This window comes from Papilio xuthus, unplaced genomic scaffold, assembly GCF_000836235.2.
Source record: "Papilio xuthus unplaced genomic scaffold, Pxut_1.1 DF825017.1, whole genome shotgun sequence".
Lineage (NCBI taxonomy): Eukaryota > Metazoa > Arthropoda > Insecta > Lepidoptera > Papilionidae > Papilio > Papilio xuthus.
In genome coordinates this window covers 2,134,134-2,157,709 of record NW_013533632.1, presented here as the reverse complement: position 1 = coordinate 2,157,709, position 23,576 = coordinate 2,134,134, and the positions used below count along the sequence as shown (strand labels likewise).

Genomic DNA, 23,576 nt, shown 5'->3' with positions numbered 1-23,576 from the left:
AATTAGAGGCAGTTACATTGCATATATTTTGAAATGCTTACTGTACTATTAAAAATTGTTCCTTTCTAAGCTTTTATTTTGTAAGAAATTTTTTTTTTAGAGAAAACTCAATCACTGATAATATTTTCAAGTTTACTACGATTCATATGCTATTGCTTTGATTACATTGTTTTTTTTAATTATCATGAAATTAAACACTTAAATCATTTTGCGTTGTTTTATTAATTATCCAATAAAAACAATATACCTATAATACATTTAATGATAAAATCATAATAACAATTGTAAAAGTTTATAAAAATAGATAAAAAAAATATACAACTTATTTTATAGATTTTTTTTTAGTAACATAATAAAAAAATTGTTAGTTTTCTACCTTACCTAGATATGAAACAATACTGTGATTACTTTTACCGCTTCCCATAATAAGCTTATATACCTAAATATTTACAATTAATCTTATACTAGATGTACTCACAAAAATATTTATATTACATGATACGAAAATCTTATACCTCTTTAAGGTAATTGTACCAAGTACTTTGTGTGAGTTGTTTTCTTTTTAATGGAGAACACGATTTTAACCCAGAAACATACCACAGACTTCCATTTAGCGTGGCTGTACGAACCTCGGGAGACGGAATATGGCGAGCCGTGCCGTTGTCCTTTTTCCCCGAGAATTTGGAGAAGTGCATAATTTCGTTTTATTTCAATTAAAAAAAATATGATAGTTCGACCTTAAATAAAGCGTGTATAGTCGAATTTCGAATAATGGGCGATGACTGATCTTGTTAAAAGTATATTAAAAATAAATTCCAGCTTGATACTTTCACGCGTTTTTGAGAATAGGGGTCTTGACAGACGGACGGGCGGACAATTAAGTGATAATATAAGGGTTCCGTTTTTTTCCTATGAGGTACGGAACCCTAACAACAGTTATCAAATGTTTTTCTCTATATAAAATGCATTTAATTGGGCAAATAACCATAACATAAATTGAAACTTTAAACAAGTAAATAATTATAAACATAAGCGGCCAGTTACTGTGAATTATCTATTGATTGTTTTGACTGACTTATCTCACTGACTTTGTTTGCATAATATGTTTTTAAGATATCATTTTTTGATAACCCGTTTTACATTCTTTTATCGAAGACAGCCGGACCTAAAAATGGTAGGTGCTTTATAACTGGTTCACCGATCGAAAACAAGTCCTTAACAGGCTCAAACCACGAAGCTAAAAATGATAGAATTAACAGCCCGAATAATATCTTCACAATCCAATCGAGCACGTAAAGGCTGGAAAAAGAAAAAAAGATTTAAACATTTGGATCACGATTACGATAATATTGGCTATCACTTTATGTCACATACTAGCTGTCGCTCCCGGCTCCGTTCGCACAGGCTTAAAAAACATAATTAACCTATGTGTTCTTCCTGGTCTATGTTCTACGTAAATGCCAAATTTCAGTAATATTCATGTAGCCGTTTTTGATTTACCTTCTAACAAACATCCATCTATCCATACATCATAACATTCGCATTATATATTATATTAGTAAGATAACTGAAAAAAGGTTATTGTCCTCTAAAAACTTTGAAGATTAATTGTATTTACTCTTAAATATCATACTTACAAATTATGATAAGATCTATTGTACGGGATTTTAGTTGGATCTTCCCTGAAGCAAAAGATTCGACCACCTTCTATGCAGTCTTCGAGGTACTTGACACGATCCACCGCAGTAAGATCTATGTTGAAGATCCTGCGTTCTTCGCCTTCCAATTTTGTTTGTATGTTATCAAAGTTCGGGCAAGGAAACACCCACGGCCTCATAGTAAAGTATTGCAGAACTTCAAGTCCCTGGCTGATACGATTCTGTATCCTTACCATGCTGTAACGATATAAATAGATTTCGGTAAGAAACAGTATTTGGGTAGTCTTATGTTGGTCATAATAAATATTTTATTTCTGCTGACGAACGAGAAGGGAACCTTTTATTTTTCGATTGGAGGTAAAGAATAGTTTGCTATTTTATATCAGTAACGTAAAGAACTATTGGTTTCGAGATTAGACATGACGTAATATTAGACAGGACTTTTTAAATAAGTCTTTCTTCATCTCTTTCAATTCTGATTATGTGTAAAGCTATGAAAAGTATATGTCAATGAAACTGAGGAATACTCACAAGCCTTTTTGACCAAGTAGCATCAGTAGAAAATCGATAGTGTATGCTGGTACCAAATGGTAGAATATACGACGGAAGAAATGCAATGTTTCGTTGGTTGTGATATCTCCGTTGGGATACCAAAGCGGCCAAGCCAGCGGATATTTCCGACCATAGTCCTTACCGATCTGTAAAACTTCGCCCCACGTGGTAGGTTTTTGATGTCCTATATTTGCGTTGTAAATAGGAATAACTAGAGGTCTGAAAAATGGCTACTTTTAGTACTGATATTGACATAATAGTGTATCAAAAAGACTAGTAAATGTAGATTGACTAGGGCATTTTTTGGCAATTAGATATAAAACACTTACTTCTCAGTTCTTGTTCCTTCTAACATTCCAATGGCGATGATAGCATTGATAGCAGTATCAACTGGTATGACTTGTGCAGTTAGACTGCCATCGCATAGCATGCTCCGGATGACTCCCTTGCCGGCACCCAGCATCAAGCCCACTGGACCATTAAGACTGTCCACCCATCCAGGTAACGGCTCTAAATAGGCCGGGCACACTAGAAGTTAATGATTAATATATATATTAGAGCTTGACCACAATCCCATCCGATACCATTACATAGACACCTAAGATATACCTAGTTGGATTGAACAGTAATGTGAATCGATCGAACGAAAAGAGTTACTTTCTATGAGGTCCTTTAAAAGATGTATGTGTTTTCTTTGCGTGGGTCGAAATGTGGACTGGTGTATCTCACGAGTAGATGAACATGAGGTGAAAACTATTGGTCAATTGTAAAATGAAAGCACTTTAGGGCTCAAAAAACTTGGGACATTGGGATTTACTGATAGCCATTATTTTTTATTTAATGAATACTTTACCTATACTCGGCCGCACTATGGTAGCTGGAAGGTCATCGAAGGCTTGCTCAATAATGTTCTCAGCAAGTCGCTTGGAGAAAGTGTAACAATTGGGATGGGGGCCCAACAACGATGGTGTGATTAGGGCCAGCTGTTTGTCATCCATCCATTGGATCAATCTCATAACATCCTCGGGCTTCACCGGCGGGGCATGCATCTGTAATGTGAATAATCACTATTTTATAACGTAGTACAAATTGGGTAAGTCTAAACCAATAGCATATGATATGGAAAGAGAAAGGAAAGATTAAGCAGAATATAATTAACAGCACGTAATATAAACTCAATTTGGTTTTACTTTTGAAATTAGTAAATTATAAAATTGTTACTTCACTTTAAATTGTTATTCAACCAATTTCATTGATTTAAATAATGTTTTTAATTATGTAAGGGTTTTTATGCAATAATTGTTTGCCCGATAAACAAGACGCCATTTTAGAATGTAATATTATTGTTTATAAAGTTATTATGTACTGTACCTTTTCATCTAAAATTTCGTAATCCGGATAGCAAAATGCAGTTGAAAGATGTATGAAGGCTAATAGATTTTTTAGTCTTTTAGCAATGTTCACGGTCCGTAGAGTTCCGCACGTATTCATGTCTACATTGTCCTTCAGAGGTGCTTCAAGTTTTAATGTTGCCGCGAAATGGAACAGTATAGATATCTCCTTTGACAAGTTATCAATATCAGAGTCCGATAATCCAAAGTTATCGAACAGAACATCGCCTTGTAAGGGTTTAACCTTTTTAAGATCACCTGGTCGTTCATTTCTGATTCTGTCGAATAACTGAAACATTTAAATAACTTTTAATCTATCTAAACAGGTAGCCATAATAACACCAAAATATATATAATAACATAAAAACAAGGATTTTTGACATTAAATTCATATTTATTATTCTTTTTGGTATATCTATCCGTTATGAAGATCATTTTCTTATTTTTTGTTCTATTTTAGACACCAAAAGTGGTATCATCATCACTATGCCTCCCCACCGAGGGGCTCCGACCCTACCCTAAGTTAAAGGTGATTAGGCCATAGTCTATCACGCTGGCCAAGTGTGGGTGTGAAAGTGGAATATTGACAGCTAATTCTTTAGATTCATATACACTATATATTATTTCCATTGACTAACTTTAAAAAAAATACTTAAGTAATGTTAATACTCCCCGTCTTCATTGATGTTATTTCATATAATATTAAATTAACTTACTTTGAAGCGAATACCCCGAAGTCAATTTAGGAGTGTTAAAAAAAGAAGAAAAAAATATAATATAAAAAATTGGAAGCAATTATTTTGAAAATATGAGCATGTAAAAGAAATATGCATGTAATTTTTTAAATTATTTAAGCTTTTTGTACTTCTATATTTCCAGCCAAATTCCTGAAAATAGATATTAGTTAAAAGCATTTAAAATGTAATCGTTTATCGTCTGACAACAGTCACTAGTAATAAGATATTGAAATTTAGCGCTAATATTAACAAAAATCTTTTAAATCAAACATAAATCTGTATTAAACAGTCTTAAGCGTGTGGTATGTATATCTAATCATTATGCAATAACAAACCTTTAATCGTAGATCTTTTAAAGAAAATACACGTCACAAATTAAAATAATTAATTTTGACTTACTTGTAATCTTAACATCTCCTCCAAACGTTGTTTAACAGACTTTCCACGTTTCGGTCTCATCAGAACGTAGATATTGCCGATATCAGGTATGGAATATAAAAGCTTCTCAATGAGAACTTTCCCCATAAATCCCGTACCACCAGTGAGCAGTACATTCTTCTCTTTGTAAAACTCTCTAACTGAAGCCATTTCTGTAAAAAAATAATAAAATATTTATATGTTTATTATAACTGAGGTATAAAAGAACATTGACTTTGAGCTTCCACTGATAAAACATTTGTACAAAATTACATATTGTTATCTCTGTCTTTTAAAAGGGAATGAAAGGAATAAGTATATGTTTACGTACAAGTAGGCAATGGAAACTGACGTTTGCTATTTAAAGTTTTGTATTTAGATTTATAATTTCCTTCTAATTTTATATCCATATAACACGACATCGATTTTGACGTCATATTGTGAACGGAAACAGAATGTATCTTAATTAATTAGACGATAAAATTTAATAAATTAAAAATGCATTCACACTTCTATCATAATCACATTTATACTTTGTATAGATCATGTACTCCTTTATCTGATTGAAATGTTCTTAATAAAAATTGTAAGCTACTCACTACAATGTTTCTACTTTGGTCTGTACTCTTAAACACTTACGATCCGGTTACCCGCTGCCGTATGCGGTTGCGGCGTCCGTGGCTTTCGTAGTATGTATGTAAAAAAATGTTTCCATTTCCACGATGCGATTTGCGCCCGCAATTTTTTATATCGGCTACAGGTAAAACTGGATCGTGAGTGTTTGCCCTTAATCGTTGTAGATGACTATGCATGTTTCAAATATGTGCAAGGTCATGATTTGTAAAAATAACAGTTCGTAAAAAAATGCTATAAAGACAAATGGAAAATAAATTAGAAAACGATTAAGTAGATTTTATTCGATAATGACAGAAAGAATATTAGTGTGTTCAGTTTATTTTGCGCTTGTTCATTTTTAAGCTATTGGCACATTATTAATTTTGTTTACGTTAAATTCAAACTTATCTGTACAAAGGTTCATAGAAATGTTAGACGAGAAGCAACATCTTCTATATGTGTTGAAATGTTTATTTAGTGGAGGTAAATAAAAATTGTAAATAATTAAAACGAGCATATTTTTTTTTTCATTTATTAAAAATGTGTTACAAGACCAGTGATTATATCCGAATTTGTTAGAAAGAATATTAAATTAAAAACCAGACTTCGCTGAATTACTTAAAAATGAAAGGTTGATCAATATAAACGTATTTTACTGCATTTGTCCAATATTCACATTATGTAAGATAAAATTAGCATAAATATCACATTTTGTTGTGACGAAATTAATTACGTTTAATATTGTAATATACATAATTTTTACACACTACTAACTATAGGATATGTGATTATTAAACTTCGTAATGAGATCTCGTCTGTCTATAAATTCGCAATAAATAAGAACAAAGTGAAAGGAATAAAATAAGCGAAAAGATTGCAAGCAAATTTATGATGAATCATATTAATTTTTTTCAATGTGGCTATAAGATAGCCAATACATGAGAATTAAATCTTAAAAGCTTCGGGTATTAATAATAAATTCCAAATATATAAAACACTAGCTGCAGCCCACGACTACGTTCGCGTGAAATAAAAAAAAAACTTTGTCGCCTATGTGTTATTCCAGATTATGTTCTGAACCAAATTTCAGCGAAATCTATGCAGCCTTTCTGAAGATTCCTTGTAACAAACATCCATCCATACATCCATCGAAATTTTCGCATTTATATTAGTAAGATATAAACTAAAGTAACTAAGTAAATATTATAAATGGATATGTGATTAAAAATTCTAAACATATTTTATTTTTATTTTAGTGCTTCGTTTGAATATTTTATATTCGTTGGGTAATAATATAACGTAATAACAATAGTTCTTGTTTAAAATAAAATAAATATTTACTTATTAAACACATTCTACTTAAATGGAGATTTATCAATAATAAAATAAAAAAAGTTATTATGCAAAATTATTCACATTGGAATATTTTTTTTTTAAAGAAGGGGGCAAACGAGCATCGGGAACACGGAGGTGTTCAACGACGCTCATGGACATCAGCAATACCAGAGGAACCGCAGATGCGTTGCCGGCCTTTGAGATGATGATACGCTCGCTTCTTAAAGAACACTAAGTCGTAGCGGTTTGGAAATACCGCCGAAGACAGACCAATCCACAACGCTGCTGTGCGAAGCAGGAAGTTACGTGCAAACATCGAAATGGTGTGGATGGAACCTGGCGGTCTGTCGTGTCGTCCGATGACGAAACTTGGCGGCAGGAATCGTTCCAAACAATTCATTAGAGCACTCCCCGTGGTAGATGCGGTAGATAATGGAGAGGGAATTAATATTTATGAAGCTAGGCACTATAGAATTTATCAATATAAATATCATCTAAGTACCTGTTGCCCGCAACTGTGTGTTCTTCCCGAATATGTTCTACATCTGTGTCAAATTTCAGCCAGATTCAAACAGTTGAACTGGAGATAACTTCTAACAAACATCCATCCAAATATTCGCATTTATAACATTAAGTACCTGGATGACCGGAGCTTTGCTCCGTTTTTTTTTTAAATTGCGTTTTTTGGAAATTATATTTAAGTACGAATTACTAATAAAATGATGAAATATGAATAATATTTTTCTATCTTAGAGATAGAAAAAATTAAGTTTATGTTTAAGTTGATTATCGATAAAACACAAATAAAATGACATTTTCTAAAAATGATTCCTAGCTAGATCGATTTATCGCCCCCGAAACCCCCTATACACTAAATTTTATGAAAATCGTTTGAGCCGATTCCGAGATTCCAATTATATATATATATATATATATATATATATGATTTTATATATATATATACAAGAATTGCTCATTTAAAGATATAAGATATATTAAATTAGTAAGATATGTGAGTAGTTTATAATAAAATTATTTATTTACAAAATTATATTCTTAAATATAATTTAATGTAATATAAAATTACAGTTACAAAATCCTAGAGTTAATTAAGAAATCAATTTTTTTTTCGTATCGTGAAATTATTTACTTCAAGTTAGATAACAATTATGATAATGCTATTATAATTCAAGATTATGTTAATTTATGGAAAATTTCTATTAATATTCAAAATTCTGCAACGACCTCACTCTCACATACTAGACGTTTTGTGAAATGAATATATTATTATAGTATAACGCCTCCTGTCAACTAGAACGAAATTGGAAACTTATGAAATTCCTAAAAATAGAATACGAATAGCAATCTTGTATTTATTATGCAATCAAATAAAAAGTTAATTGAAAGTAGCAAACCAATATATTTAATTAAATACGGCTCTTAGGAAACCATTTATCCCATAAAAAATAAAATCTTTGATCCTTAATACCAGGATGTGAAATTTAAATGGCTATACACTCTTGATGAGATTAACAAATTATAACACTAGCTGTCACCCGCGACTCCGTCCGCGGGGAATTAAATAAAAACTTAATAAGTAACCTATGTGTTCTTCCAGATTATGTTCTACATGTGTGCAAAATATCATCGAAATCCGTTATGCAATTCCGGAGATACTTTCTAACATCATCCATCTAAACTTTTGCTTATCTATATTACTTTAGGTTTTCACTGCACTGACCCATATTGCTATCCCTCTTATTCTCTTTCATAAAACAGAGACTACAATAAGTGTCGATACAAGTTCACTACAGTGGTCACGGTGTTATGGTTTTGATTTCAATGTATGACACAAAACATAGCTTCCCGAATGTTCTTTGGAACAACAATTTGGCAGGTGAAAGGCACGATGATTTATATTTTATTGACGAAACTATACGTAACGTCCAAACTAGCTTAGGGTTGTCAATCAGGATAAAACATAAAAGCTATTTAAAAAGATAAAAAGCTCTATTAATCTTATATTGTAATGCTCTTTCAAAGTCAATAAATAATCGTGACGTCATAATTCTATCATTATTTTGTTAAAGAATAACATAAACATAACTTAAAGTAAGATGAAAAGCTTAATAAAGTTAACAGCTTTTTATTGTTGCGATCGTAAGTTTATAAAAGGTGATTTTTGTTCAAGATGGTGATTTCATTCTGACATTCTTTAATATTAGTAAAATATATAAATAAAAGTTAATTAAACTGTCAATTTTATTACAGTATGTCTATAATTTGTAATACTTTTTAACGTATTTAAACGTATATGTAATTTTACGGACGGTTAATAACGAATGGAATTATAATTTTTAAAAATATACGTAATTATAAACTTTAAAAGTTATTATGTAAAAATTTTGTAAAAACTTGAAATTAATTTTCGTAATAATGTATGTTTTAATTTTTTTCTATTTAGTTTATGTACTAGGAAATCAAACTATTTTAAAATGAAACAAAGTAACGTTTATTTCAAAAATACTTTATAAGTTTGTAGATACTCATTCATTAACTGCTTTTTAATCGTAATCTTAACAATGGGTTTCCACTGATGAATATTTATAAAAACATAGAAAACCAGAGAAATATGTTTGATACAGCAGTTTCTGCAGTGAAAGCCAATACTAATATGTAGAACATCGGAATATATTTACTGTTCATATAAAATCGATCGACATTACTACTTTACATTATTAAGGCCAATAAACATATTACTTAATACTGATATTATGCAAAAAAAATCGGACATATATGTTAATTAGTTATTTTGTATTCTGCAATTATAAAAAGAAAATAAAAACACGTAGTAATAGATATTACGATATAATACCAAAACAGACTACCTGTTTGCATTCCGTAACTGTACGCAACCTCCTGCATTTACTTATAGCAGTATACTTAGGATGTTTTAAGAGCGACTTACGTTTATACAACTCAGATATGCAACTAACTATTTTTATATAACTAGCTGCCGCCCGCGACTCCGTCCACGGTATATTACAAAAACATAATTAATACGCTATGTGTTCTTCCAGACTATATTCTACATCTATGCCAAGTTTCAGCGACAACCATACAGCCGTTTATATGTGAACAAGAAAATTGCTGTTTTTAGGGTTTTTCTTACCTTTTAAACCTTCCCAAGACCTCTACAAACATTTCAAGACCAAGGTAAGATAAATTCGTTCAGCCGCTTTCGAATTGTACCAAGACTAACGAACAGCATTTTTTAATTTGTATATATATAGATATTGAATAGCTGTAATTAATTATTGTCCTGTGTACACGTCAGTTTTGGATTCCACTGATTTTAGCTATACTAGGCAAACCCTAGGTCAGAGATGATTAGGTCGTCAACCCAGCCAAGTGTGGGTTGATTGATTTCACTCACAATTAATTTTCTTTCCATACATGTATAGGTTGAATTGTGCTTTCCTTTAACGGAAGGACATCCTGTATAATAGGTGTGAGTATGCCTAGTATGTTGGCCACTATGGTAATTTTATCACTAAATAATAATACAAAGCGTGAATAATTTGATTTTCTACGGCTTTCTCTCCCACATTCGGTTTATGGAAAACTACTTAATAGTTTGCATCTTTGAATGGACAGGGCTGTCAAAATATAAATTGATAGTAATCCTGTGTTTTTAACAGATGTATATTCTTGTATCAAAACTGGAAACAAGCATGCGGCCACTTGGTTTCCCAAAATAGCAAAGCCGGCCCATTGGCATTTGCAATTGCAAATGCATTGCTTACCTTTAACCGATTGAGTAGGGGACACACAGTAAGAGAATATTTTCCCTTCCCTCCCTAAAGTTAGAAGGGAAAAAAGACTAAAATAATTCTCCGTATTTAAATTTTTGGACTTTATTAGGTTTTGTATGCATAACTTTTCGACAAAGAACTAATAAATCGGATGTGTACCTACTACTTAATATGTCAACATTGAAACACCTCTTTGAAAAAAAGGTCTAGACTAGTGTAAACTTAATAATCATTTTAAATCACAATTTTTAAAACAAACATTACCTTTGAATTTGCATGTCTGCCAACAATTATAAACTATTTTACAATACTACGTAATAGAATAGCGTGAATAAGCCATGATGTGTTAATTGAAATGAAAATAATGCATTACAATATAAAACATTTAGCAAATAAAGCGTCAATAGCCTAATGGTTAAGGGTACGGATTTTCGATCACGAGGTCGGGGGTTCGAATCCCGCCATTCGACTATTTTCTTAAACCATATCCTAGCACAAGCCTAGAGCTTAGTTGGATTGGTAAAATAAATATTAGTAAATTTACAAAAAAATCTGCCAAAATTATAAAAAAAAAGATGTATAAAACATTATTTCTGCAGCCCTACATGCTTCGATGTTTTGCATAACTCTGGCCGGACCCACCGGTCTACATAGCGGTCGATTTGTCCCAAAAATTTAGAACTTTTCCATTGTAATGCAATAACTTACGAGCAAGATTGTTACGTTGTGCCGTGTTGGGCTAAAAGACCGTAACTTTCCGAAAATTATCCGCTAAACTAGTGGAATGTTTTTCGTTGTACCGAATCACACGTTTCTTTAATTGTTTTGTTAAGTAATTTAAACTACACTTATGAAATGAATAATTAAAGCAAATTTTGTACGTTATAGATGGCCATTGGTGATGTTTAAAATGATAACTATTTAATTAGTATATTTCGCTAAAAATTACAATTTATTCAATGAAATGCATTATGAAAACGATAAGAAAATGCCGTTTCTTTCCGTTGGTTACATAAACGATAATATAACATAGAAAAGCTTCTCATCTCTTATCTTTTATTTAATTTTTTCATAACATCTTGCCAAAAACTATACTATTAAAATACGAACGACATTATCTTAATTGACTTGTGAATGTTTATAGTGAACGTAAATGGTTTTGACAAGTAGCGAAACTAAACTTTCTCGTCGCTGCGAACGTAGGTAACAACTAAACCTCACGGGTCGTGACACGTGATCTCGGCAACTATGTCTTCCCTACTAGATAAATCGTCCTGTACATTATTGTCTGATTAACAGGAAGGTAAATCCTAATTATTATGACTTCATATAGCCTAGACGGCTTCATCTATTGCCGTAAAGAAGCTGTCCTTTTAGTCGGTCAGTTGGGCTTACTAATTGTTTGAATAAGTAAAGGATAGCTTCACTAACACACTCAACAAAATAACATAGTGCAGGAAATTTACTCTTGGTTTCTATTTAATCAAAACATTTTAGTACCTTAATAAGTAAATTGTAAAAAGTACTTGGTGTTTATCTCGCTACAGTAGCATATCTGTTAGTAGAATAGCGCCAGCGAAAGCTACTTACATAAGAAAAAAAGGTGTCATCAACTTAATGAAGGGACAATAATGGGTTGGCTTTTTATTGCTAGAAGGTCGAAACTATAGTTTGACTATAATTTTTGATTTGAATTTTGTCAAAAGTTACGCATTGCTCTAATGCAAATATAGTAAGTGACAGTAAATATTTTATCGACTTGTTTGACCTTCAAGATACTTCAGATTATTTTTAGGATGTTGAAAAAATTTGGAAATATTTCTAACATGTTTGTTTTAATAATACCATTCTGCGGGCATCAGTGAGCGAGTCGGTCTCGGTCGGTACACCCAAATAGCGAAATGGTTTCACAATACCTCCTCAAGTCTTGCCACATCGGTAGCTTCCAGATAGTTTAGTGTTGACAATGTGCAAAATCGCTTAGTTAAAAATGCACATTAGCCAACACACGCCAGTGGGAGCGGGCCATTAGGGCATACGAAAATCGCACAAACATGCAATCCTTCTTGATCGTTGTAATATAACGATGACTTAGCGTTTAGCTCAAATAAAGATGTCAAGTTCAGGGTACATTCGATTTAAACGCGCGAGACCGAACACTTACATAATTTTTTTTTAAATAAGTAATTATTTTTTTTGTATCATCTAAAAAGCGTAATATTATGAATACATTGTACATAGTTTGATATATATGAAGTTTTTTCAAATTTTATTAACAAATTATTTTAATTAAAAATGAATCTCACTGAAAATTTTTAACATCTATTCTCTCTTTTTACATTTTTTCTTATGTTCCTATGAGATTAAAAGTTGATAGAGGCCCAAATAAAATTCCTTTTGTTTATGCCCATTTTTACCAACCATCCCTTTAATTAAAGGGTCCCCTGATGTTTTTTTTGAGTTAAATCATAATAAGACATAGAAATATATTCATTTTATTAAATGAAAAACGTGTTCATTGACTAACATTTACAAAGGATTTAGGCATCATTTTCACACAATTCACGCAGCTTTTGCGGCCGTATTTCCCCAATACCCTCCTGTTGTTTCTGAATGTTTATTTCCAATTGTTCATTTGTATTTGTTTTGACAACATAAACAAATAATTTCAACTCCAAAGAAAATAATCTAATGGGGTTAAATCACTCGATCTAGGTGACCAATTAATTGGATCATAATATCAAATAAATCTTTCATCAAAGTTTCTTTGTTAAAAGTTAACGCGCACTGAGTGGCATGTGGCTCCGTTCTGTTGGTATCACATGTCAGTAAAATTAATCCCAGCTAATTGAGGTACGAAAAAAACATCAAAAGTGTTCAAATATTCTGACCAACATAACTACTATTTTGCTATAATTTTAATTATTTATAAGCGTCTGGTTTGTATTTACCAAATAAAGAAGTATTAGCAACTTAATGTTTGAACCTCTAAAAACACCCCTTACATTGTTCTTACAGAATTGTTCGAATGTTATTAATATATTATTCTTTTTGGTATTTTCCTAGTCTACAAGAATCGTCAAGAAACAAAGATAAACAAAAATGCGTTTAAAAATGAATAAACTATTTACAGTTATACGCTATAAGCGCCAAAGTGTCTGGGAGGTTATATGCGCCATCCGAATTGTCTGGCTCAAGTAGTAGTAGTATAAAATATACAAATTAAACGTTTGAAAATAAATAAAGTCAACTATTTTGACTCTAACAGTCTGGGCCGCGCGGACAATTAAAGTGTCTGGGAGGTTATATGCCCGAACCGAAGCGTCTACCTGCTTGCAATAGTCCCATAATTATTATATGTAAAAATCAAGCATTTAAAAAAAAGTCATATTTTTGGAGTATTAATCATCGAAAACGGCCCAAAGAGTCTGGCAGTATTTATGTCATCACTGTTACAATATTTTTCAACACATGTGTGAGAATCAACTTTGTAAATGTAAGTGAACTTAGGTGTGTTTTGTACCTCAGCGTGTTTTAATTTCAGCTATAAAGCTGCTAACTGGCCAAAGAGATAGAATAACTAATGCCCATTCGCTTATAGTGCATAAGAATACTTTAAAATTAAGCTTATTACTGTAACTGAAGTCTGCCATCTCTCGGATCCCGATCCATAATGATTATGCGGCAATGACATTTCGTGACGTCCGTTCCCGATTCCCGAGCGAATATTTATTCGCACGGGCAAAGGCATTCAAGTGTTTCAGCCTTTGAGCATTTTTAGTTTATATTTTTTAAGCGAAAACTTCCAAATTGTTTACCAAAAAAGGGGAAAATATATGTAGTAACATTTTTAGTATCAATATATTTATTTTTGGAGAACTCGGAAAGAAAAGTGCATCAAAATAACTATACCGATAAAATCATAATAGGATATCGACGTTTCAAACACTAGCATTTAAAAATAAATGTCACTGAACTACGAGGCCTTTAATAGGTGAGACATAGTATCATGAAAATTAATTTAGGTAGGCCTTAGATTTAGGGAGACCCTTAACCAAAAGACACTTACCTAATAATACTTTAGAGGACCGTTGGTGAAAATGGGCTTTAGACTTATTATCACAATCATTGTTCCAAATATAATACAAGAAGATGGCAAAGAAATAAGAAAGAAGGTTTAAAAGAAACAATATGGAGATGAAGTTTAACCAAATTTTTAGCAATGTAATGGAATGGCAACTTGCAAAATGCAATTGCAACACGTTGTGCTCAGCTTTAGTAAGGCCTCGTGCAATTAGCATCAAGCCACGATATGTTTATAGTATTCCCATAATACTATAGACAATTAGTAACCACAGTGAAATTAATTTTGTCTGTACTAAAACGTGAAACGTTTGGTTGGCTGTGGTCAGTTCTGACTTAAAATTGTGTATAATCTGGCGTTCCCTAAAAATTATCATTACGCAAGATTTTATATCTGTGGAACGCACCACTTTTGTTATAATTAATATGTAAGTACCCAATTACTTTTATAAAATGCGTTACATTGTTAAAATAGTGTAAATAATCAAAATTGATAGTCAAATAAGTGTAATCAGAAAAGTAAAAGTAAAATGTCTCATTAAAAGTAATAAATAATTTTTTTTAAAAAAACAAGGTTTGCTTCTTTAACCTCAAACCCTTTAGATATCCTTAAAACGCCCTATTAAAGTTTTTTTTTTACAATTTGATTGATTTGTTTCGATTAGTGATTTGGTTTTATTCCTCATATGGAAAATCACATTCAAACAAGATTGCTTGGACAAGCGTTGTTTATTGCGATGTGACCTTGAATACACTTTTTGTCGCCGCGGGATCAAGGAGGAACTTTATACTTTTTATTCTTGTTGTTGTTTTTAACATTTCTACCAATTTACAGGCTTATAAAAATTTATATGACCTTGAATATGTTTCTTGATTGATGTACATGGTTATTGATGTTGTACAAGTGTGAAAATTATTATAATTGTTTCGCTAAAAAGAAAACATTCTAATAAACATGTTTATCAACTTCAAATATTAATTAATAACATTCACTTCACTACCTTATAATGCTGAATACAAATTAAATGGCACATTCTCGTCAAAAAGGGGTTACCTTATTGGGTTTTACAATTAACATATTAACACTAGCCTATTATCAATCCGATTATATAAAATAACTTCAGCCACTTTGTATTAAACAAAAATAAATGAAGTTGGCTAAAATACAATACAAGAATCTTTAATATATTTGCTGTCGTGATTTATAGTTTTTGATAGTCGTTTTAAATCTTTTATTTTTAAATTATTAAAATAAAAAAACAGTTTATTCATTAAATATAAATAGTGATATACAAAAAGTAAAATACAAATTAAATCGATTTTTTTTCTTTACTAGTTTTTTGTGGTGTTGCTTGGCCAGTTTTTGTTACTATTGATTTAAATTCTATTGATAAAATCGTATAGTTTGTTTATTCGATAGTTATAATTATTCGATTGAAATCGTCAGCACGTTACTAATGACAGTTTATAGAAATGCCAGTGTAAATATTTTCAAAATGACATTTTTTTTCATCAGGTTTTTGTGTCCGTGTGATAAATAGCAGGTACCTGTATTCAGTGTGTTTTAATACTTTCGCTAAATCTTTGACCTTGAAAATAAGAACACTCAAAAGTTTCAACAGATTTACTAAAACCGAAAATGGAATCATCAATCGAAGGTAAGTAATATTCATAATTTACTTGATTTTAAGTTTTTGTTAAGAATAGAATATCGGTGTAAATGTATAAAAAATATTCGTATGAAAATAATTATTAAATTTAGTCCAAAAGCGGTGTTTTTCCATTAAATATGAACATTAAATGTTTCCAGTTAAAAATTAAAGTATTTTTTTAAATTTACACTTAACAGTGGCACAACTCTAAAAAGTAAAAATTGTTTTAACGTTTAAATATAAAGTACACAATGGGTATTGAAACTTAAAATTTCAATAAATGTATTAGAAATTCGCACTGCAAAATTCGCAAAGCATAGACATACAGCGAGCGTTTTAAATGTACATAAATATAGGCAACTGAATGTAATGTTTTTGTCTATGAAATTAATACAATGCTTAATACAACGGCTTTAAAATTTTATAATTCTAATTGCTTTTGTTTTGTGATATAAGTCAATATTAGACAATTCAAAGTATCTGGCAGTTTGTAAAACTAGTGAAAGTGTTTTGTTTTTAATTCGAAATGGAGTTTTTAAGAATTATAGGTTAAAAAAAAAACAAATTGCACATTAATCAAAAAGCTTATTTTTTCTTTTTTCAAAAATCTTAGCAACTATTTAACCTTTTATATCATCTTAAGTTTTTAGGGTAGGCGACACATTTACCGACGGCTCCTACGTATAGCAGTGGAACCGTTTAAGACTTTTTCCAATTGTTACCACGACGGATTTATTTCGCAATATTCCTAGTTTTTTTTTAATTTGTCGACAATAAAAATTTATACAAATAGACATATGAGTACAAATTGGTCACGTATAGAATCCAATCCAACTATTGGTTAAAGAACTGAGATGATGTCGGACAGACGGAAAGGATATTACATCGACGGGAGAACGATAAAGGGGTGGATAGAGGTACAGCCTCGGCAATTGTACTCTTTACTTGACGATTGTTCGCTGGTGCGTTAGAAATAAAACATGTAAATAAAAATTTTACTGCAATATAAATAATATGGCATTTTAATGCTTTAAGCAAATTTTCTTAATGATTGTAAAAATGTAAAAAGTAGTCTGCGAGATTTGACATAAAAAGGAGGTCTTTCACCTGGAAACTCCTTTTAGGTAAAGTTTGATTTTTTCACTTCTGGCAGTAATAAGTTCAAAGTGTGTTAGATGGCGTTGCCAGGGTTGAGGATAGTATATTCATTTTGTAGTGCACTAACTGTTGTACTCAGAGTCGTTCAATAATTATATTACCAGTCCCTAAGTATGGTTCTTTCGTACTTAGGGACTGGCAATTAAGACTCGAGAGAGAAATGATAAAGAAATAAGAGAATGCGTCAAGAATGCACTGACAAACGGAGAAGTAAGATTTAGCTCGATATTGGTTTTTAACGAGGTCGTACTTTCCCTACCGAACCGGTTAAATTGGTAATTGATTGTATCAAATGATATTTTTTCATATTTAGAACGGCATCTTTATGGTATTACTTAATTTTGCAACGGAAATGTACCTAAGTAGTTTTTTTTTTAATATCCGCCTTTTCATTTATGAACAAGCTGTTTTATTTTTAGCCAACTTCAAAAAGAAGGAGGTTATCGATTCGTCTGTATTTTTTATGTGTATTATAATAGTTAAGTTTGGAGACTTTAGGAAAAGTATCGGGAGTGGTAGAATTATGCTTTTCGCGTTATCAACGTAAGTATAAGTTTAAATCAAAACTACTAAACTTTTCAAGTAAAAAATATGCTATAAAATCTAGTATTAGTTCGCTTATAAGCAAAATACTTAATTGCATACAAAAAATTATACAATTAAGTATTTTTTGTAAACAATTTATTATAGAACAGTCTGCAACAAAGTCAAGATAAAGGTCATGTAATAATATGTTAGCACAAAGGTGACGTAATTGCTGGTTTCTGAAACCACTTAATGATTAAAAATAAGTTCTCTTTTTTAGCAAAAAATCCTAAAATTGCTCAATAGATTTTATTGTAGACTGCTTCAAATCCTCCTAACTTGAGGTTGTTCGGTTTTAAAGGAAAATTAATTTAATTATCTACTCCATAAAGCAATTGCCATTGCGTTCAAAGGTTATGTTACTATTTATATATTCGAACTTTTATAAATCTATATCAGATGAAAATTCGGACTTTTCTACTGTGGGTTTCGTCTAGTGAAACTAGCATTAACACACTTTTTGTCTTTGTTTTTTTCTAACAGAATGAGAGGAACAACAATATGTATTTATACAAGTACAAAAAAGTGTCACGGCAGTTACCTCTATAAGAAGACATTTCAAAACGATCAATTTTTTAGAAAAAATTGTATACTTTAAAAAATAGATGTTTAGTTTTCATATTAATTCATTTGAATAAAATAAGAATGCTTATATTCAAATATACGATGCTGAAGAATTCACGGATATGGTGGAAGCTTCCGTCAAGCCTTTACTATTTTTAAATATTAGTTTGTTAATTTTATAGACTAATGTATAGATCATTTAATATCATAGTAATAGTAAATATTAATATAAAAACAAATCTGGTACATAAAAATGTTAAGTATGTTTAAGTTGAAATGAAAGCTTTGTTTTAATTCGCTTATTTAAAATAAAAGACGTACCTAATTTCTTGATCACGATGTTATGGTGTTAACGAACTTGATCGGAGCGACCTCTCTCTATAAAAGCAAGAAACACACTGATTGTGGCGCATGCGTCTACGATGAAATAACCTACGAGGGGACTATTACTATGTTTTTTCCGTCATCTTTTTTTTCGTTTTTATTCATTCTTGCACAATAGTCTGTATAGATATCATTTCCCCCAATTTGTTATAGTTGCTTAAGATTCATAGACGTCGCCAGCCGATGATCTAGGCTAGGTCTAGGAGGGAGAGGGGGAGGAGCTGTGTACGAAGAGTATTTATTTACATGTGCCCACGCCCCGGTAAACAGTGAGTCGAGGGAACCAGACGGGGTTTAGTGGGTAGGCTTCATGTCTCTTTAGGGATGTGAAGAGAGTCCCACATAACCGGAGTGGCTTTTCCTCGAAGCACCCGGTATGCGTAACGTATTCCCCCTCTTAGAAAACTTATTTAACATTTTCCAATTCAGTAGGTTTATTTAATGTTGTCTTCCTTGAGTACATCCTTGTAATTAAAGTGTAAGTTAGAAATATATTTGCCCCTGCATTAATCATCATAGCAATAACTCATTACTACAATTGCATTAGAAGCAGTACTATGTCGTTGTTAGAAATGAAATAGAACATTTTTTGTTGCAACTAACGTTTAATATTTTAATAGACATTGAATACAAAATAAATTTAATAATGCCTACACATAGTCCCTACTGTATTAAATATTAATTATTCATAATCTAATCTAGATATATTTTGTACTATTATAAAGTCTTGTTAAAAACCATTCAGATGTTTGGCGTTTCTTTTAGGTCTTTTATGTAAATTAACTAAAACAGAGTACGGGTTGCCAACAAATCATTTGACTAGATTGTAGCTTACATAAATAAAAACCTAATCGAATAAAATTTATATAACTTTAGTAATGCAAACAAAAATAATACAAAAACAAAAAATATATAAGAATTCTAATTTTTTTACATATTAAATTAATTTTATTTTAACTAGAGATGAGGTCAGAAGCGTAATAAATTTCATGACGACAATCTTATTTGCAAGAGTTTTAAACATGTAGATTGATGTCGCCGAGGCGATGGACAGGCCACATACATTCACAACCGGCCGGGATCACCATTGTTTTTGTTTCCCAGCAATCACTGAAACATAGACATTAAAATAATAACCAGAAAAAGTATTAATTTAGTATCTGTAAATTTCCAAAGAGGTTTTATTTTTTTTTTGTATTATAAGGTGTCAAACGAGCCAGCGGTCACATGGTTTTGCTAAAACACTAAAGTGACCGCTGCCCATAGACATCTAATTTAAAGGCTTTAGGGTTTTTTTTTAATTTATTGGGTTGCAATTTATAAGTTTGTCACCTTGAATAACGCCGACGTGTCAAATGTATTGTTTTATTCCATTGAACACAAGAGAATCCAAGACTCGAGCATATCTGAAATATTTTTTTTATTATTAAAAATTAAGAAATTATTAGCAGCTACGTTCAAAATATTCCTGAAACCAAAAGTTTTCCGTCAAAGTCTGATATACCAGAATTTGGAGTTACAACTTAGAATTTTTTAGTAAAAGAAATCGCTTTAAAAATCAATGTATATCCGAAAGAAGGAACCAGAATTCTCATTACATAAATCTTCGGTTCTGAGTGAGAATATTAATTTAAATGATCTCGAAATCGACCAATTTGTCAAAATTTATTTATAATACCTCATTTGTGGATGTTACGTCATCATCAGAGGAAGCGGTGCATCGTATCTCTTCATAATAAGCCGGCCTATATTCGTATTCATCTGTATTCAACCTTCTGATCTTACGGTCTAAATGACATATAGGGTAATGTTTCTGAAAACAAAATATTATCTTTTTTATTCTATGATATTAACACTCATAATTGACACTGAGTGCTACAAATGGGTTACTTAGGTAGTCAGTATAAACCATTAGGTTAGCCCTTAGCAGCCAATTAAATTAAGTGTGTAAGGTATGTCGTATTGGTATATGTTCGCATCCCAAATCGGTGAGGAAAGCTCTCGTTCTCTCGTATTGACCTAACCTGTTAGAAAGAGTACGCCTAGGTATCGTCCTGTTTATTGATTCGCAAACCTGACGCGGTGCGAGTTAAGCACTTTCGACATTTAAATAATATTTTATAACAATATTGTGTTTATTTCAAAAATATTTTAAATTTAATAAATTAATTATTAACGTTATTAAATTTATGTAAGTTATTAAAGTATTGTGTACATACATGTAAAAACTATACGTGTAAAAAACTAAAAAGGTGAGTTTGAATAAAATTACGCTTAAAAATGATTCTTAATTTTAAAAAGCATCTTATTAAATAAATGTTATACTAAAATTTAAATTATTATAATATGTATACATTGTTTCAATAACGAAGAAATATTACGATATCTCTATAAAGTTGTATGTTTAAGTGTTTCATAACTACCTGTACGCCGAGTTGTCTTAGACCGCGCTCACGCGACCCCGGCAATGTCTCGGTATACTCAGGTAGAACCTACAATAAAATAGTTATTATGTACATATATTACGTATAAGGTCATAGCGATTCTATTACTACGAAACCCAGTAGCTTGGACCGGGCCAAAGGGACATGCGCCTGTGGTACCTGCGGAGAGCGCATCTATCACATCTCGACTGTATTGATTTATTGCGGTACTGTTATTTAATTTACTATAAAAATCTCAAACATGGGCGAAGCTTCCCCTGTTCAAGATAGTTGTGCTTAATTATACATCAAAGTAACGTTATTCGATTAGTTAACGACTGGATAGACGGCGAAAGGGTGCGTAGTTTTTATTTAACTTGATTGCTGTCAATTTGTAAATAAAAAACATAACCTATAGAAATATTTGTATTTCTGAACGGTTGTAGATTTATGATTTCTTTTTGGATATATAAATATCGCTGATTTCGAGTTTTAGAAATCCTTCAACATACTTTTAACCTATAAAACTTACGCCCGTATATGTGCCGGCCGGTGTCTGTGCATTATCGTTATTTCTATTCTGTTAAATATACGTATTTTCTTTTTTTTATTTTCTTTCAAATTATTAATTAACATCATTGGTTATTCGTGTGAGAATGTATTTAATGTAATTATTCGTAACAGAGGAAAAATCTCAAGTATTTTATCAAATATTTTTCATATAGAAATAGGTAAATATTTAGTAACAAGATATAGGCGGATATTAAAAATAAATGTATATAACGTTTCTTATCACGCTATACGACATTTTGCACTTTTTTGCATTTTATAGAAATGTTAATGTAATAAATGTAGTTATTTAATTTAGTAAAAACATCATGAATTGCATTTAAATGTAACACAAGATTTAAATAATAAAATTAATTACAGAAAAAAATCTTATTGATATTATTAAATGCGACAGTTAAGATGGATGGATGTTTGTTCAGAACGGCTCAACGTATCAAAATTTGGCACAGATATAAAACAAAGTCTGGAACAACACATAGGGTAATGTGTATTTTTAAATTCGGCGCGGACGGAGTCGCGGACTTAAATGTTATAAGGAATACGAACGACGTGAATAATTACAAAGGTCGAGGAGTGCAATTATGTGGGGACATTAGTGGATCGATTTTATAGCAATTTATGGAGACCTACTTAACAAGGTGGGCAAACAAACAGTAAAACGACGTCGGCGAAGACAAACAACTTGTACGTCACCTCGGAAGGTTCATCGCAATGCTCATCGTATTGTTGCTGTGTTCTTGCTGCCAGTGCTAGTTGACGATTTCTTTCAAGACGTCCCAATACAGAATTGAGTACTTTATCCGGATTTGGAATCCTTAGTACATGCTCGATGAAATCTTGCGCAGATTCTTCGGACGCCGATAAAGGGGATAAGATGGCTGCCACGCAGAATACCTGTGTTTAAATGTATTTTTCATTTATTTAATTAAAATCTATCGGAAGACGTCGGAGTAAATACAGAAAAGTAAATATATACAAGATATATGGATCACCCTTAACTTAGGGTACGCTCCTAGCCCCTTGGTGGGGACGTATAGTGAGCTGATGATGATGATGATGATCATGATATGGATCTAAAGTTATTCAAAGACGGAATTCAAGATCAATACGCAATTAAAAGAAAAACTCAAAGTGAACTTTCCCCTTTTTTTAACCGTCTTCAAGAAGAAGAAGGTTATTGAATACAAGTATTATTTTTTACTTATTATCCAGATTTAGATGGCTTATTTGTACCGTCATATCCTTGCGCTATATTTAGCTATTATAAAAGAACCCACTCACAAAATAGAGCTAAAAATAACAACGGAAAGAGACAATAACATAAATGGCTATAGTTACCACGCTGGGTTATTCTCAACGTATATGCAAATTGAAGAGGAGTGCAGTTCTTATCGTCTTTTGGAGAGATATCAATTAGTTTAGTGGAAGTGAAAATATATAATATGTTAAATTAAGAAAGGATCGTAATCATTACTCCTAGTGGGCAAATTCGGTGTGACTCATAATGGATTTAATTTTTTTTTATATGAGAAGCTAGATGTTCTTTGACGCTTGGTTATTAGTAACATCATAGGCCTTTTAGAGAAAAATACGCACGCTTCTTAAAGGACCCTAAGTCGCTCTGGTTTAGAAATATT

The 23,576-nt window shown here is 31.4% G+C and overlaps 3 protein-coding genes across 3 annotated transcripts in view; 1 reads left to right on the top strand and 2 right to left on the bottom strand.

Annotated features, from left to right (window-relative positions):
* Window positions 1–538: 538 nt before the first annotated feature.
* On the bottom strand, window positions 539–18,969 carry LOC106126327 (fatty acyl-CoA reductase 1). Its single transcript, XM_013323931.1, has 8 exons — window positions 18,884–18,969; window positions 4,738–4,928; window positions 3,582–3,890; window positions 3,064–3,259; window positions 2,540–2,738; window positions 2,190–2,429; window positions 1,638–1,895; window positions 539–1,299 (listed from the first exon to the last, which is right to left on the bottom strand). Exons 2-8 carry the CDS (start codon window positions 4,924–4,926, stop codon window positions 1,137–1,139), a joined length of 1,554 nt encoding a protein of 517 aa, XP_013179385.1. The 5' UTR covers window positions 4,927–4,928; window positions 18,884–18,969; the 3' UTR covers window positions 539–1,136.
* The window catches only part of LOC106126325 (serine/threonine-protein kinase OSR1), a 20,264-nt gene continuing 12,723 nt past the window's right edge, over window positions 16,036–23,576 (top strand). Inside the window, exon 1 of the mRNA XM_013323929.1 lies at window positions 16,036–16,261. Coding sequence (XP_013179383.1) covers window positions 16,243–16,261 — 19 coding nt within the window. The 5' untranslated portion in view covers window positions 16,036–16,242. The remainder of the gene's footprint in view (window positions 16,262–23,576) is intronic.
* The window catches only part of LOC106126328 (uncharacterized), a 7,015-nt gene continuing 3,361 nt past the window's right edge, over window positions 19,923–23,576 (bottom strand). The window contains exons 2-6 of the mRNA XM_013323932.1: window positions 22,633–22,833; window positions 21,370–21,438; window positions 20,625–20,759; window positions 20,279–20,352; window positions 19,923–20,056 (exon numbers count right to left, since the gene is read on the bottom strand). Coding sequence (XP_013179386.1) covers window positions 19,963–20,056; window positions 20,279–20,352; window positions 20,625–20,759; window positions 21,370–21,438; window positions 22,633–22,833 — 573 coding nt within the window. The 3' untranslated portion in view covers window positions 19,923–19,962. The remainder of the gene's footprint in view (window positions 20,057–20,278; window positions 20,353–20,624; window positions 20,760–21,369; window positions 21,439–22,632; window positions 22,834–23,576) is intronic.